Source organism: Marmota monax, unplaced genomic scaffold (genome assembly GCF_021218885.2).
Source record: "Marmota monax isolate L192 unplaced genomic scaffold, Marmota_monax_Labrador192_F-V1.1 WCK01_AAM20220418_F8-fsc00023, whole genome shotgun sequence".
In the NCBI taxonomy this organism is placed as follows: domain Eukaryota; kingdom Metazoa; phylum Chordata; class Mammalia; order Rodentia; family Sciuridae; genus Marmota; species Marmota monax.
In genome coordinates, this window is record NW_026692907.1 from 5,264,090 (window position 1) to 5,283,068 (window position 18,979).

General features: G+C 40.6%; 1 protein-coding gene across 6 annotated transcripts in view; it reads right to left on the reverse strand.

Annotated features, from left to right (window-relative positions):
• Positions 1 to 18,979, reverse strand: part of Fyb2 (FYN binding protein 2) — a 99,092-nt gene that overhangs the window by 48,150 nt on the left and 31,963 nt on the right. For all 6 annotated transcript variants that reach the window (XR_009227383.1, XR_009227382.1, XM_046451039.2 and 3 more), the window contains 2 exons: positions 17,694 to 17,855; positions 15,086 to 15,119 (listed from right to left, as the gene is read on the reverse strand). Coding sequence is in view for 4 of the 6 variants with exons in the window: in XM_046451039.2 (XP_046306995.1) it covers positions 15,086 to 15,119; positions 17,694 to 17,855 (196 nt within the window). In the remaining 2 variants the exon portion in view is untranslated. The remainder of the gene's footprint in view (positions 1 to 15,085; positions 15,120 to 17,693; positions 17,856 to 18,979) is intronic.

Below are 18,979 nucleotides of genomic sequence, written 5' to 3' on the forward strand. Positions count from 1 at the left end.
AGAACAGAAGTTCGCTGGATTAGACAAAGGGGAGTGAAGGGAGGTGAGGGAGATGGGAATAGGAAAGATAGTGGAATGAATCTGACATAACTTTCTTATGTACATACATGAATAAATCGCAGTGAACCTCAACATCATGTACATCCACAAGACTTGGATCCTAATTAGCATAAGATATATTCCATGCTTGTATAAATATATCAAAACAAATCCTATTGCTCACCAATAAAAAAAAGTGGCATCAGCTTGACTGTTGTATTAAAGATAATTTATAAAATCAAAAATGTCCTAATTTTGACTGGATCCTTGAGATCCTATTTTCAAAATAAATGTTTCAACAACTGAGATCTCTCTGGCTAAAGTATGGACAAATGACCTCTTCTCCTGGTTGGTTCCACTTGCCATGTCTGCCTCTGGATCACAGCTCTGAGATGCCTCTGCTGAATCTCTATTGTCCTTTGGAGAATATTCTGTCAACCTCTGCATTAGGCTGTGCTCTCTGGAGAACTGGATCACACAGCTCATTTAAAGATATGTTCACTCTATCAGTAGGAATATTAATTTTTTTTAGTTTTAGATGGACACAACACCTTTATTTTATTTATTTATTTTTATATGGTGCTGAGGATTGAACCCAGTGCCTCACACGTGCTAGGCAAGTGCTCTACCACTGAGCTATAGCCCCAGCCCTCAGTAAAATTATTAATCCTAAGAATAGCTACTTTTTATTTCTCATATGTGAGATACTGTACCTAGATTCACTTACTATCTGTGTGGTCTTGAGTAGTCATTTAAATTCTTAGAACTTGGATTTCTTCATGGGGTCACTGTGAGGTTTTAGCGTGGGAATAGCTGGGTTACTATATGCAAAAAGCCTAACACATGAATTTTTTTTTCTTGTTTTCTCCCGTGCCACAGTGCAAGATGGACAGTCAAAAATCTTACTGCAAGAAAGTTCTGGAAAACCTAAAGAAGAACTTGTGCTCAGTAGAAAGATTGAGACTTGAATAGCAAAACCTACTAGCATACTTTTATTTTACTTTATGAGAAGGGCGAACTTAGGTTGAAAATTTAGTTTCTTCCACTTTTGATTTCAATGGGCCATGCATTTTGGAAACTGGAAGAATAAGGGTATCTTGGCTAGCAGTTGTACTTGGGGACATTCTATAGATCCTGATGACAAAGAATATGAACCATTTGATGTCTTAATTACTCCAAGTCTAAAACTGGACAAATTCCATATTTCCAATGAATACTTTTTACAATACTACTCTCCCCAAAGCCCTTACTTTACCTTAAGAAATCCTTCTCTTGAATTAAATGATTGATGATTAGCTGAAGGACTTAAAAACAGCGTAGTAATGCAACCACAACAGTATTTATAGCAGCTCAATTCACAATAGCTAAACTATGGAACCACCTTAGGTGTCCTTCAATAGATGAATGGATAAAGAAAATGTGGTATATTTATTCAATGGAATACTACTCAGCTTTAAAGAAGAATGAAATGATGGCATTTGCCAGGAAATGGATGGAGTTGGAGAATATCATGCTACGTGAAATAAGCCAATCCCCAAAAACCAAAGGCGGAATGTTTTTTCTAATATGTGGATGTTAATTCACAATAAGGGGGGTGAGGCACTAGAGAAGAATAGAGTTACCTTAGATTAGGAAGAGGGAAGTGAAGGGAGGGGAGGAGAGGAGATGTGAACCTCAACATCATGTACATCCACAAGACTTGGATCCTAATTAGCATAAGATATATTCCATGCTTGTATAAATATATCAAAACAAATCCTACTGCTCACCAATAAAAAAAAGTGGCATCACTTTGTTTTAGGATAGGAAGGATAGTAGAACGAAATAGATGGTATTACTTTATGTATACGTGTAACTGCAAGACCAATGTGATTCTACAACATGTACACTCAGAAAAATGAGAAATTATATCCCATCTATGTATGATATATCAAAGTGCACAAATGCATTCTACTGTCATGTACATGTATAACTAATTAAGACAAGTTAAAAAATTTTAAAAAGAATTAAAAAAATAACATCTGCACTATTCAAAATGGATCTCAAAATGCATCCATGCCAAGTTCACAAAAATACAAGATCTGTTTTTAAGGTAAGTGTTTCTCTCATAATCCATGAGCACATCTGTCTTCTGCAAATTAGGTGATAGTGAAGTGAATAACTGACACAGCAGGACAGCACACAGAGGGACCTGGGATTCAGAAACACAGCTTTGGCCCCATCTCAGTTCTGCCTGGCTGCGACCTGGGACAGGTAGTTTGACCCAAGTCTCTTTCTCCTCTAGTCCTCCTTTATGAGGCTGAGGTGTGTAAAGTATACTGTGCTTAGTGCAGTGCCTGGTGGAAAGTGTTTACCACCTCCACTATTTCTACTTCTGCTCCTACACCCTTCACCTGCAGTCACCTTCTACCTCCATCTCTAGCCCTGGTGTTTCTATCCTACCATTTTTACAGAGTGCATGCGTGCACACACACATTTACACACACACACACACACACACACATATATATATATATATATATATATATAAAATTTACATATATACACACATATGCATCTACACACACATAAGTTACCACACGTGTAACACAAACTTATTAATTCTACTATGACCTCTATGGTAACAAACAACAAATATAACATCTCCAACATCTCTCAGAAGCAGGCACTGGGGATTTGTTTTCTTTTACTCCTGTATTTACAACCCAGTTCTTTCCTGAAGGACCACAAAACCATGACGACTAAGTAAATGTTATGGAAGTGCTTGGGTAACCTCACAAAATACACATCTCCTTGGCCTGTTTCAAGATTAGTGGGATTAACTCTGAAGCTACATTGTCAAACCATTAATCTCATTTGTAAGTTCATGTAAACAATAATAATAGCTAGTAACTACTGAGTACTTACTATATGCTAGGCATTGGTCCAATTTTGTATGTCAATTCACTTGATGCTATGAAATAGGATAGTATTTTTCCCAAGTGCACATGAAGGGACACAGGCAAAATTGAATTTCACAGAGTGCTACCATGGTACAGCAGAGAATAGATCCAAAACTTTGACCCCAGAATCTGGGGTTGCAATCACTCATCTGCACACCACCTCGCCAGGGGGTGTACCAGTTGAAGTCAAACTTAGCATAAGTTTAGCTCACACTGTAATACAGTCATCAATGAAGAATGTCATTAAGGCACATAGCAAAGAGGACCCCAGATGATAGACCAAACTGTTTAACCAAAGCCATAATGAGAGAATGGTATGTCTGCTACAGATGTGAGAGTAGAGAAGATCTAAGATTCCTCATTCAATTGTCATACACTCTTATCCGATTTTTTTTTTTAAGATGGGGGGGGGTCTCACTATGTTGCTCCGACTGGCCTCAAACTCCTGGGCTCATGCCATTTTCTTGCCTCAGACTCCTGACTAGCTGGGACTACAGGTGCATGCCACCACACCTACCACACCTTGGCTCTTACTTTTTTTTTGTACAGGTATTGAACCCAGGGGTGCTCAACCACTGAGCCACATCCTCAGCCCTTTTTTATATTTTATTTAGAGACAGGGTCTCACTGAGTTGTTTAAGTCCTTGCTAAGTTGCTGAGGCTGGTTTTGAACTTGAGGATCCTTCTGCCTCAGCCTCCCAAGCCTCTGGGATTACAGATGTATGCCACCATGCCTGACTCTTACTATTTTTTTGGAGGGTGGGGGTAGGCAGTGCTGGGGATTGAACTCAGGGCCTCACACATGCTGGGCAAATGCTTTTACCACTGAGCCACATCCCCAGCCCTCTTACTCACTTTTTGAACTAACTATATTCAGGTTAGTTTTGTATATGTTATCTAATTTAATCTACTCAGAGCACTACAAGGCATTTCACAGATGAAGAAACAGTCTTGGAGATATTCAGTAACTTGTCCAATATAGCATGGCTGTTAAGTAGCAGAGGAGATTCTGGAAAACAGATCTCCTGGTTCCTCATGCATTAGTCTTTTCTGTGTACTGCAAGCTACTTTAGAAGAAGGAAAGGCTGGAGAATTAAAATTATAAAGCACCAGATGATGCTGAAGTTCAAGGAATTGATAAGTAGATTTTGGATGATATTTTTTCAAAACATTTTGAGGCTGATCCAACAGTTTCACAGATCAATTCTTCTATATATTAGTCATTTGTTTGGGAACAATGTGATGGGGAGTTAATCTTCTCTATGTCTGCCACTGTCACCTGTAAAATAAAAATAGCATTTATTTAACCTGTAATTTGAGGTTAAGATAGAACCAGTAGAACCACTGGGAATTTGGGAAAAACTTTCTAAAAGCACTTTTTCTTGTCTCCCTGCAATGCTGAAGCAGATTCTTAAAAAACCAGAGGCAACTTCAGCAGCGCGAAACAAAATGACCTCCAGCCCTCATTTGGATCACTCAGATCAACCTTTCAAAATATGCATTTGAAATTTCAGAGTGTCTGTTTTGGGGTGTGCCATATATCTCACCCTGTTTGTCTTATGGAGATGGAAGTGAGGTTCCCCTCCAACTGAGCTAGTGGCAGGCTTTAACCAGGAGCCTCCCTCCTGATAGCTCCTCTTGGGACCTTGATAGATACCAATACTGTTGTCACAAACCAAACACAAATCACTGCAGTTCATCAAGTGCTTACAGCATTGTGATTTCAATTGGCAGGAATTACAGGTTTTTATCTCTATCGTCACAACAACCCTGAAAATGTATGATATATCAAAGTGCATAAATGCATTCTACTGTCATGTATAACTAATTAAAACAAATTAAAATAATAATAATAAAAAACCCTGAAAGTTAGGGTTTGATTTCACCATTCCCCATGTGAGGAATGTGCTACTAAATAATTTTCCCAACACCACACAATTAATATGTGGAGCTCAAAACATGAGTCCAAGGCTACCTGATCCCAAAATCTATGCTCTTATCCCTTTATCACTCTTACCCTGGATCTTGTAATTTTCAAGTGTAGCTGTCATTCAATTTAAACAAACTTCAATTATGCAGAGGATGAGAAATTAGACCCTCCTCCTGCTTACAAAGAATTTATAAACAGAGAGGTGAGATACACCCAGAAAAATGAAAAATAGCAAAACCAGACTGTACCATCTTGGGGGACTCTACTATTCAGCCAGCATCTGTTGACCAGCTAATATAAGTGGCATTGTCCTCCACACACACCTACAAGTCCTCACCAGTCAGGTGACCTGTGGTTCCTGGACACCAGACTGTTTCCTGCTTCTAAGTTTTTGTACACGTGACTCTTCTGCTTGCAATATCCTTATCACCAGCATCCCCTTTACAAACTCCTATTTCTTTTTCTTTCAAACTTTTATTTTTTAAAAAAATACTGATTAAGTGCCCTTCTCTCTGGCCCTTCCATAATCTATTTTCTACATAGCACCTAGCATGATCTAAAAATGTAATTGAGACCTCTCACAATTCTGCCTAAGACTCTCCAGAGGCCTCCTGTGGTTTCCAATAATAATACAACAGCACTAAACTCCTCACCTTCCAGATCTCAGCCTTGTGCACCTCTCCAAGGTGCTGCTTTGCTGTTCTCCCTGTCACTGGTCACTCCAACCACACAGGTTTCTTTCTGCTTTGCAAGGATGCTCTCTCCTCTCACAAGGGCTTGGCAAGCTCCGGTCCTGCTCTCCGAACTGCCAGCTCCTTCTCAGCCATCGGGTCTCCCCTTGGTCCCCTTTAGCAAGCCCCTCTGCAGCTACCTTTTCCAAACAGCCCTCCTCCCCAGCAATTTCTATATACCATAATAACCATAATACTCTGCCTTATGCTCCTTTTAGTCACTACTTTTAAAATTAGTTTATTTTATCTCTGTTGCTCTGAGATCTTATGATATTTTGTGAGCCTCACAGACTGCTGGGTCCCCAGTACCTAATACAGTACTTGGCATTCTGTAGATCTCCGATTAATAACAGATTTTCTTATTTGAATCCTCTTCTGATGTGCATAAAAATATAGATTGAGCATCCCTTATCCAAAATGCTTGCTACCAGATGTATTGCAGATTTCAACATTTTTTTCAGATTTTGTAATATCTGCATAGACTTTCCTGGTTAATCATCCTTAACTGATCATTCAAAATCAGAAGTGTTCCAAAATTAACAACTTTTTGTGCATCATGTCAATGCTCATTTTTTTTGGATCATTTAGGATCAGGGATGCTCCACTGGAAACTCCTGGGTGAATAGGTAGTCATTTTTTTTTTTTTTCATTGAACTCCTTCTATTTGCCAGGCACCGTTCTAGCATATAAAAGTGAATAACAGACAAGATCCCTGGAGTCAGGACTTTCATGGTTTGGAATAACACAGAAAACATACAGGTTGAATAAATATTGTCATTTCAAGCCTTAATAAATAGTAGGAAAACAAGGTTGGGTTATATATAGAATTGGCAGAATCTTGGCTAAGGGGACATTAGCTGACATTTAAGCATGTAATGCTACCTTATATAATTATTTGCTTATTTGTTTTTCTTCTCAACTAAAATATATACTCCATGAGAGCAGATCTGTGCTTTATGTCTTGTTGCATTACCAGCATCTAGAACAGTGGCTGGCATGTGGTTGGGGCTTTATAATTATTAAATAAACAATAACTCTGCAGAATGAGAAGGAGCCACCAAATGATGATCTAGGAGAAAGCATTTCTTTTTTTAAGAAGTATCTCTGCTTGGTCTGAACCAGCTCTTTTGTTTCAGAAGATAAAACGTTAGGCAGAGGGTTGACTACAGTGCACAAGGGAGAGGGGGTTAGGAGGAGCATTTGGAGAATAAATGGTGACCAGAATATGGACTTGCAAAATGGCCTTGGTAAAGAGTTTGGGATTTTCTGAATTTTCTTTCTAAATTTTCTTCAAAATGGAATTAAGTGTTTGATGTATCATTTACTTAAATACCTACTTAATCTGAGGAATAAGGAGTTCACAGAAAAGGAGAAAAGAGAAGAAAGTACCTTCCATGAAAGCTAAAATAATGATAAGCTTCTTGGCAATGCCACTTGACCAGAGAAAGAGAGTTTCCTGAGTCCCTATCTTCACCTGGTAGTAGCACTTGCATGATATACAAGGGAAAATGAAGAGCTCAGATTGTCCCAATTATTGAGCTTTAATATTAGAAGGTCATGATACCAAATATAGAAATCAATGCAACATAAAGAGATAACAGAATCTGCATTGATATAAAAGTTATTGGAAGGTGATATCATCATCCATCCATCCTTCTCCCTGATTCTGTATACCCATTATCCCACTTACTTAGTCGCTAAATAACTATTCTTTGTGCAGTTACTGTGTGCTAGGTCCTAGAGAAACAGATGAAGAACACAGATGATCCCTAATTTCATGGAGTTTGCTTTCTAACATGTCTTCGAAAACCCTGGTGGAAAATATTGACTGAGACAGGGAAGTGCTGCTGGAAATCTTTAATAAGGTCCCAATTTCACATCCTGAATAAGCTTTGTGGTATATTGTACTTTAGGGCAATTCAAGAACCTTGATTTGGTATACCTCACCTGTGAAATGGGTATATTGATATTGCCCTCTGGTGGTCATGGGAATAAAATCAGTCTAACAGACACAAAAGGAATGAGCATTGCCAGCAGGTGCCCATTCTTAAGTATTAGCTTAGCTTCCAGTCCACCTTACTGAATATACCTATGTACAAAAATAGCCTCCAAGTCTGCAACTTATAACTGTCATATTTTTTCCCTCACTTAGGACATTTTCCAATTTGTCATTTGAATGCCACTAAAGAGAAAAGGTAAAACTTGGCTTCAAATCCTTTCATATTTTCTCTCTACCCTGGCTAGTCTTGCTCACACAGATCTCTTTGCAGGCAGAAAACAAAATCCTAAGGCAGGCATTCAAGAACAATTGCTTGGAGAATATTCAGGCTCCATCTGTAGAGTGGGTCCCAAGTCTATTAAACTTGCCTTCTTTTGTCATGGGAGAAGAGCCCATGTGAATCCTCAGGCAAGTAGCCTGGGGTGGTTGAGAGGCTGTGTCTGGATCCAGGCTGGCCAGGTCAAGCCCTGGTAGATTGGGAGATCCAGTGGCACCATCCCAGATGACTCCACCTGATTCTCTGAGCTCAGAGGGCCCAGGAACTACTTCCTTTGTGGGGTGGCCATGGTTGGAAGTTTCAAAATGAGACTAGACATAAGTGAAAGACACAAGGCTCTGTCTATGACAAGTGCTCAATAAATAGGAGCTACAGGTAAATTTTTTAAAAAGAAGAGTTTTGAAAACATAAAAGACTGTTAGTAAATCCAGTCCTTTTGCTACTACTATCCTTGCGAAAGGCAAGCCAAATGGTGGCCATTTTGTGATGTTTGAAGTCCAATTAAAAGGGATAAAAAGATGGGCTAGGGTGAAGCTCAGTGGTAGAGCATTTTCCTAGTATGTGTAAGGCCCTGAATTTGATGCCCAGTCCTGTATAAAATACTACTACTACTACTACTACTACTAATAATAATAATAATAATGTTATTGAAGTGGCTTAAACTGAAGTTACCTGAATATTTTGTATCTCACATTCCATAGGATAGAAGCTTCAAAAAAAAATTCTCTTTATTCTTCCCCTGTGCACAGAGCAATTGAGCAACTGGGATTTCCAGGTCACTTGTACCCCCCCCCCCCCACCATATATCAGTACAAGGAGCCTCCCTTTTTGTTGGTCACTCAGATCAGGTCTGTGCCATCTTAATTACCTGCAGTGTGGCCATGCAGGAAAGAGCAGTATAAACAACTTAAAAACTGCCATCAGACACTGGTCGACATGTATAAAGGCACATTAGTTTGCTTTGGGTGCTGTTATGAAGAAGAGAACAATCCCAAACAGCTCCAGGAAGAGTCACTCCTGTCCCAATTTCACATCTTGAATAAGGTTTGTGGTATATTGTACTTTAGGGCAAGTACATGGATTGTGGGCCAAGCACTTCACCCAGATTGCCACCAACAATGAGGGAAACAGCAAGTAGCCTAGAATTGGCCTAGATTCCTCGCTTTCCCTCACATCTCCCAACCCATGGCTGAACGAGCGGTTGCTGGTTTTTCTTCCAAAATACATCTTGAATCCATCAATTTCTTTTATCTCATGTCTGCCACCCCATATGTGTCAAGTTACTTAAACGCTCTCTGGTTCACTTTCCTCATCTGTGAAACATCCAATTCTTAGGATTGTTATTAATGGAATTCTAGATGTGAAACACAATAGAATGTTTTTGTTTCTATTATTGCAATAACTTCCTAGGCTGTCTTCCTGTTTCCACCTGTTTCCCTTCTAAATTTATTACTTATACAGTATCCAGAGTGATCTTTAAAAAATAAATGTCAGCTCACATCACTGTTTGGCTTACAACTACCCAATGGCTTCCCAATGCGTTTGGAGCAAACCCCAGTTTCACCCCATCACTCATAAGATTCTCCACCACCAACAACTACCTAGCTCACTGGGCTTTGACTGTGATGCCATTCTTTATGGTTCTTTAAATATGTGGAGGCATTGCACCAGCTATTCCCTCTCCAGGAATGTTTTAGATTTTCCTAAGACAGGACTGGGTTCCCATCATTCAGGTCTCAAGCCAAATGTCACCACCTCATAGAGGCCTTTCTTGATCATTCTAAATGTCCTTTAGTTACTCCCAACCCACATTATTATAATACTCTAAAAAATTTTCTCTATAGCATTTACCACTATTTTAAAAAGCACTAAAAATGCATTTACCTGGTCACAGTGCTACTGTTACTGATGTTATCATTATTTTACTTGAATGCCTGAGATAAGGCACCAGAACCCCATTTCCAAAGCATCAGCAGCTTTCGTTGTGTCACGAAGTCCTAGATATAGTCACACAACCACCCAGCCCTCGCAGGCTTTTATGTTTCCACTCTGTGTGGGTAGACTTGCCAAAAACACAGATACAAAAGTACACTCCAAAAGAAGGAGCCATCCACACAACTCAAAATGGGCTGATACTAGTTTTATAACACATTCCTCAAAAGTAAGACACAAGATTAAAAAGCTCAAGTGAGAAAATGATAGACTTTCTAGAATGTACTTGCAGACCCTGACTGAGATACTGCGCATCTGCGTCTTCCCTACTCCCGAAATCAACAGCCTTTCCTTTCTTGAGTCAGATTTCCTGAGTCAGGACTACCATCTGCCACTTAATGGGAGAGAAGTCAATTTATAGCTAATGAATAAAATATTAGCCAACTCTGCTAAGTCCTGACAGAGGCCCAGCACTGACTGCTGCCCTGGGACCCACCTGCTTTGTTTACACAAACCGTGGCTGCTTATTCATAAGAGGGATGCCAGCCAGCTTGGTTTACAGGAGAGTGATGACAAAGAATAATTTCTTAACAGCCACTTCTGTTGGGAGCTAATGAGATATTAATATTTCACAGACAACAAGGAAAGGGGAAGCTAAGGGTTGAAAAAATCCAGACTCATTGAGCATCTTCTGTACACTTCATGCTTTATACAATTTATCTTACTGATCTTCATAACAGCGCTATGAAGGAAATACTATTACCACGTGCCCATTTTACAGATGTGTCGATCAAAGCTCTGAACTGTTGCAGTGAGTCATCTACAGTGCGGATGATGGGTTTGAACTTCTGTTAATATCTGACTTCAGATCTGTACTTGTTCCATGATGCAATGCTGCTTCTCAGATTTAATACAAAAGGGGAGGAAGCCCAGAAAGGAAAGATGGCGCTTGTAGAGGCACTGAGTTATTAACCAGATGGTTAAAAGGCGTCTCTGTAAAAATACAGCTAGAGCACAGAGACTCCTCTTTTATGAACAATGGTTGCAAACAATAGGAGTAAACTTGGAGAAGAGTACAGGACTTAAATGCTTTAAGGACTCTCATGGAAAGAAGAGGTAAGGCAATGTCTGCTGTGCCACAGATAGATCTTGGAGATGGTGGGGAGTTTGGGGTATGGAGGTCAATTTTTTTTTCTAGCTTACTTTGAAGTAAGTCAACCAACAAGCAAATAAACAAACAAAACAAATGTGCACAGATACATGTAAAATATTTTGTCTCCTTTGTCTACTGCTATATACAAAGGTACTTGGTATATAGGATATGTTCAATAACTATGTGCTGAATGAATAAAATATTCCTCAAGAAAGAAAAAATGCTGAACTTTCTAGGTACAATGTTCTTCATCAGTGGGTGTTTGGAGACTAGGGTTCTAAGCCTGGATTGTTATCCTTGGTAGGAAGTTATATAATAGCCAAGCAAGACACTCTCCAGACGCCAGACACTGCAATAAATACTTTATAGTTATTATTTCATTTAACCCTCACCACAATGATGCAAATTAGGACCTATAAACATTGCTCTCTTATAGAAGTAGAAACTGAGGTCTGCAGAGGTTAGAGCATGCTCAAGGTTACAGGTATTAAATGTAGTACTTAGATACCCAGGCTTTCATTAATTTTATACTATGTACCCTAGCTACATCAGATAATACCACATCCCTTTGCAGTAATGATATTATGCATTCTATTTTAAAATCTATTTTCTAAATTTAATATGGGCATCTCTTGAACATGGGAGATGATCTTCCCACACAAGCACTAGTTTCCATGGAAATTGTATCTAAGGCTATTGGGCACCATGGCACTTGTGTATTCAAATTAACATCAACAAGACAAAGTCCAAACTCCTCAGCTTAGCGTTTAACATATAGTTGCTCCTCAGCATCTGGGGAATTGCTTCCAGGACCTCTCATGGATACGAAAATCTGCAGATGCCTGAGTTTCTCATATAAAATGGTTTAGAATTTGCATATAACGTATACAGATCTCCAGGGTTTTTTTTGTTTTTTGTTTTTGTTTTTTTGGTACTGAGGATTGAACCCCCAGGGGCTCTCAACTACTGAGGCACATTCCTAGCCCTTTTTAAAATATTTTATTTAGAGACAGGGTCTTGCTGAGTTGCTTAGGGCTTTGCTAAGTTGCTGAGGCCGGTTTGAACTCTCTATCCTCCTGCCTCAGCCTCCTGAGCTACTGGGATTATGATTCCTGGCCAGATCTTTTAAATCATCTGTAGATTTCTTATAATATCTAATATAATATAAATGTTATATGAAGAGTTGGTATACTATATTGTTTTATAGAAAAATGACAAGAAAAAAATCTGTATGTTTAGTACAGACATAACTTTTTTCACACATTTTCTGTCTGAGGTTGGTTGAATCCATGGACTCAGAATCCACAGATAGGGAGGGCCAACTACAGGATTCAACATTATCTCTTGCTCTCTCTTTTTTTTATGTTTCTAAAAGTAGTGAGTTTATTTCAAAGCATCACATTAAATTTGAATCCAGTCAACAAAACCATGTCTTCTTATGTGTTGATTTTACAAAGAATACAGACTTGCAAACAACAGATATGATAAAGGAGTTCAAAGTAAAAGGTATCTTTTAGAGCTGGAGATATAGCTCAGTTGGTAGGGTCTCTGCCTTCCATGAACAAGGTCCTGGGTTCAATCCCTAGCACCACATACACACAAAAAAGTTATCTCTCATTTTTTCATATTAGAATGCTTTCTATTTATTTTCTCTTATTTATTACTATACCCCTACTTTCAATCATGTTCTAACTCCATCCTGACTGTCCATTGGTCAATCTGTCCATCCCTCAATCCATCCATCCATCCACTCACCCATGAATCAGAATGTGGTTATTTTCAGGAACAATAGCCTGCCTGGATTTCACTTGCAGTATATTGAAAAGGAACAAATAAGTAAACCTACCTAATTCCTACTCATCATACAGGATAACGGCTTGAATTACTTCCTCTTCCATGAAGCCACCCCTAAGAACTCTGTTCCCTCTTTATCTTGTTTCTAGTTATTACTATGGCCCATATCATAATTAATATATGATGAAACCTCATTTCAGATGTGAGTTGTATTATAAAGTCAACATAAAAGGACAGAATGGTCAAAACTACCCTTATAAATCCTTAGGAAAGGTAGCACCATGTTGGAGACTGAGTTTTCTCTCCCAACAGGCATGTTACAGCAAGTTTGTCACTCATGTTGGTGGGGTTTGCTGTTTCTGAGGTTACAGTGCCATTGTCACCATACCTCAGTGCCAAAATGTGGGGAAAATGCATAAACAACACAGTCGCGGCACACACATGCTCATACCGAGATGGTCACAGCATCACAGCCACGAGACAACCAAGGCCCACCCAGCCTAGCAGAGGTACACTGTCTCTTTAGCGGTCACAGCAGGGTTTGTGCTGAGTGAAGGGTGCACTCCACTGCCTGAGCCATCAGCACCATTTTCTCCCTTTCACATACATGCAGCTCTATGGTTTGCCTTGTGCTTAGGACACTTAACTCTTTCAAATGGGCAACTCCATTAAGAGCACAAGAACTGAGTCTAGCACTACACAGATGGATCCTTGTTGAATAAGAGGATCTTATCAATCGCTTGGTGTACAGGATTCTCCACAACGTGATTCCTGACACCTCAATTCCCTTTCTATGCTTTTTATGCTCTAACTCTACTTAACTCTTTCTAGAATTAAGTAGACATAAGACAGGTGACTTCATACCGCCTGCCTCTGCCTATGGAGCACCCGTTCCCAAGTCATCATTCATCCTCAATACTCATGTCAGGTGTTTCCTCTTTATTGATGGCTTGACTGGATTCATGCCCCTATTCTTCAGGCTATCTAGATCCCTGTCATTTGCCATGTAAGCCTTTAGTGCCTTTCCACTCTGACCTTGGACTTGGCCATTTGAGTTGCTTTGAGCAATAGAATGTTAACAAAGGTGACACAGCAAAGGATTTAAAATAGAACATAGTAGAACATAGTCTATTGGGATTGTCTTGATTGACTGTTGCCACTCCCAGGAGTGCATTCCTGGGGCTGATTTGCTGGAGAATAAGAGACAGGTGGTGCCAAGTCAAGGTGCCCAGTCATCCCTGCCCCAATGCACTCCTAGATTAGCCAGCTTCATGCTGACCCCCAGACATGTGAGCATCCCTAGACAGAATCAGCAAAGCTGCCTATAGTCCACAGATGACTGCAAACATACCAGCAAGTTCAGATCAAATGTATCCCACAGATTCACATTGCATGTTTATTAAACATTATTTATTAAACAGTATTAACGGAGCAGTAGATAGTTGATACATCTTTAGACTTCCCTGACCCTTCCTGACACTCCCAAGTAGTGACCATTCCCTTACTGGTACAAACTCTGAATCTTATAATCTACTCTATAACAAATGTAATACACTTTATTATAAACATTTGATGAATGAATCAGTAATATGATCATTTTTGAGCTGGTTTCTCCTTCTAAGACTAACCTTCACACAAGAAACATCTTTGTGAGGAAGGCAAGGCTTATAGTTAAAATAATCTGGGCATATCTGGGCTGGAATCCTGCCTCAGCAAGTGGCAAACTTCCTGGACCCTTGTGTCTTGAGCTATAAAACCAGGACAGCAGCAGCAACTTTGCCAAGGCTCCGGAGACAACTAAATGACAAAGTCTGTAAAAAGTAGCCAGCTCAATGGGTGTCACTTCAAAGGGCTCATGATTTGGTTGGGTGAATTAATGAACTGACACTTCCACAGCAAAATTCTTCGAAGCAGCATACCAGAAAGAGCACACCCTGCACACCATTACCCATTCCTAACATCACAGCTGCCCAGAGCATTCTATAACCTCTAAATGAATTTATGACTATCAAAGCTCATGTTTCAATTTACTGAACCCATCTGTACAATAAAAAAAAGTACTTCAGAGGACCATCTCTGCAACTTAATGTCAGCATAGTAGTTAAATGCAGTTTATTTAATCTTTCTTTTAAAACAAAAGTTGCAGATTGTTGCTTATAAATCTGCTCTTCCTGCAACTCTTCTGAGGACAACAGACACTTGACTTGAGCTCCCTGCCTGCTGTTAGGCAAGCAAAGTAGCCAGGTTGATGGTCTGCACTCCTACACAATTAAGGAGCAGGTACTCACCTCTCCGGAGGTGGGCAGTCCTCTTTTACGGTCACTGCAAGAACAAGAGGCAAAATTAAAAAAAAAAAAAAAAAGGTGTTGGCAGCAGCCTGGTTAAAGTGAACGATACTCATGACATGGCTGGATCCCAGAGACCATGTATGGAGTGTTAATTCACCTGTGTTCCCAAACACCCCACTCCCACCATGGCATGGGGGCAGGGTGGGGGTTACTCATCCCTACTTATCACACTCACTCTTGCTTTATGGTGTTTATTTATGGCACAGCTTCTTGCATTAGACTTTGACCTATTTGAGGACTGGAAACTCTGTGGGATTTATCTCCATCTCTTGCTTCCATCATAGGGCCTGACACTATCTGCTCAATGAGTGGTTGAAATAACACAGAAGCTTTACTTACTGGGGTGCTGAGCATTATTTCAGTTCTTTCTAGGCATCACCTTATTGTTCTTGCAATAATTCTGAGATTGGAGTTGTAATTATTACCCATTTACCCCCCACCCCCGCAAAATGGGTTTTACAGATAAGTAAAAATGAGACTTGGTGAGTACTAGATGGTTAAGGAGATGGGATTTACAAGGCCCCTTTTTATTACAAAGGACTTAATACTTTGTTCTGTGTTGACAACCATCGTCTCTTTCAGAGAGATGGTTTGAGACCTGAATCACACTTAGCCTTCCTTGATGTGGAAGTGGCCATATTACTAAAGGGTACTTATAAGACCTCTATCTTTCTATATAGCATTTTCTTGTAGGATAAGACTTAAGATGATTTAAGTGTGATCCCTAGGCCAGAAACATCAGCTTTCCTATTAATTGGTCAAAAGGCAAATTCTCAGGCTCCATCCCAGACCAACTGAATCAAACTCAGGGAATGGGGTCCTGCAACCTGAGTTTTATCAAGTCCTCTAGGTGATTCTGATGCATGCTTAAGTTTGAGAACCACCAAATTAAAGAAATTCAACCATGAGGCTGCCCAAAGCAGACAAATGAGCAATCAAAGACTGCATTAGCTCTCTCAAAGTACCATCTGTTGGTGCTGATGGCCACAGTAAAACAAATGTTAGCACAGCACTACATATTGCCCCAAAGTGTATGTTCCCCTTATGTTTCATTAGATGAATATAAGCAAAGGCATTTCGAATGTCTACAGATCAGCCCATGGTGAGGCATGAGAGACATTCCTTTAAGTAGCAGAGTAAGACACAAAATGGCACAGAAAAATGACTTCTAAGGATGGTTCACTTCCTGGATGGGGTGGGAGAGGCTTTAATTAATTAGTGCAGGCAGATCACAGGAGCCCAAGGGGGACCTCTTAAGAACCTCAGGTCAATGTACAAGAGTACCCTTTTCCCCACATCCTCTCTTGTACATTGCTGGTGGGACTGCAAATTGGTGCGGCCAATTTGGAAAGCAGTATGGAGAATCCTGGGAAAGCTGGGAATGGAACCACCATTTGACCCAGCTATTGCCCTTCTCGGACTATTCCCTGAAGACCTTAAAAGAGCATACTACAGGGATACTGCCACATCGATGTTCATAGCAGCACAATTCACAGTATCTAGACTGTGGAACCAACCCAGATGCCCTTCAATAGATGAATGGATAAAAAAAATGTGGCATTTATACACCATGGAGTATTACGCAGCACTAAAAAATGACAAAATCATGGAATTTGCAGGGAAATGGTGGCACTAGAGCAGATTATGCTAAGTGAAGCTAGCCAATCCCTAAAAAACAAATGCCAAATGTCTTCTTTGATATAATGAGAGCAACTAAGAACAGAGTAGGGTCGAAGAGCAGGAGGAAGAGATTAACATTAAACAGAGACATGAGGTGGGAGGGAAAGGGAGAGAAAAGGGAAATTGCATGGAAATGGAAGGAGACCCTCATTGTTATACAAAATTACATATAAGAGGATGTGAGGGGAAAGGGAAAAAAAACAAGGAGAGAAATGAATTACAGTAGCTGGGGTAGAGAGAGAAGATGGGAGGGGAGGGGAGGGGGGATAGTAGAGTATAGGAAAGGTAGCAGAATGCAACAGTTACTAATATGGCAATATGTAAAAATGTGGATGTGTAACCAATGTGATTCTGCAATCTGTATTTGGGGTAAAAATGGGAGTTCATAACCCACTTGAATCTAATGTATGAAATATGATATGTCAAGAGCTTTGTAATGTTTTGAACAACCAATAAAAAAAAAAAAAAGAACCTCAGGTCAAGTTCACAATTGCTCTCCTTCTCTTCACTTCCTTTTCTTTTTCTGCACCGATTGTGTCAGGCAGCTCAGGTTTTGCAAGGAATGCAGAGCCTCACTGCCTCCCTGCTTGGTGACTTTTCATTTTCTTTTTCCTCTTGGACAGATTCCCAGTGATCAAATGCAGAGCCCTCAGGGGGAGCGAGCTGGCCCAGGAGAGATAAGGGGCCAGTTCCTGCAGATCTGTCACTTCATGGGCAAACTGCCACAGCCTATACAGGAGAATAAGAAGTGATGGGGAGCCTCGTGGAGGAGGAGCGGTGGCACTGGAGAGGGAGGTGGCACTGGGGATGCAGGCACCAGAGCCGTGACTTCCGGCTGGCTCTGTGTGAGGCCCGTGCTGTTCCTTACCTTCATTTTGGGCCTTAGCAATAGAAGCTGGCTGCCTCTGGAAAGCCTGGAGGTCCACCCTCGGGGGCTTTGATGGCTTGGCGGGAGGAGGACCCAGGGACTCAGTGGAAGGCAGTGGTTTCGTTTTGGGAAACTGGTTTTGCCTGATATCCGGCTGCTTTTCTGAGACAGGCAGGAAAACACACAGGTGATTATTGAAATTCCATGGCTTGCCAGGTGAAACTCAGTCTCACTCCCCTTCAATCTATTCTCCATGCAGCAGCCAGAGTGTCCCGATCCAAACTCAAACCAGCGCAGGTCACCCATCCCGCTGCCCTCAAGACTTCCTCCTCCTCACCTGTTCACCCCATTTTCTTCCATTTCACTACCACATGGCCCCTACCATGTCTCCAGATTCTTTCCTCATCACCCGGTGTTGTGGTTTAGATGTGAGGTGTCCCCAAAAAGCTCACGAGTGAGACAATGCAAGAAGGTTTGGAGGAGAAATGAATGGGTCATAGCCTTACTCCAGTGAGTTAACCCCCTGATAGAGATTCACTGAGTGGTAACTAAAGGCTGGTGAGGTGTGGCTGGAGGAGGTGGGAATTGGGAATGTGGCTATGGGGAATATATTTGTATCTGACAAGTGGGGACCATTTTCTCTGCTTTCTGATCACCATATGAGCTGCTTTGCTCTGCCACACTCTTCTGCCATGATGTTCTGCCTCACCTTGAGCCCCAAGGAATGGACCTCTGAAACCATGTGCCCTCAAACAAACTTTTCCTCCTTTACAGTTGTTCTGGTCAGATCATTAAGTTACAGCAGCAACAATGCTGACAGAACTAGCCATGTCCTCCTACTTCCCCGGCCTTCAGCCCCAGCATCTCTTACAAAACTGGCTTCCCCAATCTCCAGGTTTGATTTTAAAAGGCTCTCCTGTCTCCGAGACTTTGTTCATGCCACTCCTGTTCTGGGGTGCTATTCCCTCTCTTGCAAACTTTGATTCATTCTTCTACAGTTCTGGCTTTTCTTGATTTCTCTAGAAATCAAGTCAAAAATTAACCACTCTCTGTTTTGTAACCCTATAGCTCATTATTAATGCCCTTACCTCAGTGTCATGGCTTACCAGAGAGGCTAGTCTAACTTCTCATTAACCATGACCTCTTGAGGGCAGGGATTATGTCATATTGGTCTCCTCACACCAAGCAAGGACAAACCATAGCTACTCACTGAAAGGATTCCTCAAACACCTGGTGAGTGAATAACACGGAAGGGACTATAAAGAGGAGTAAGAATTGATCTCTGA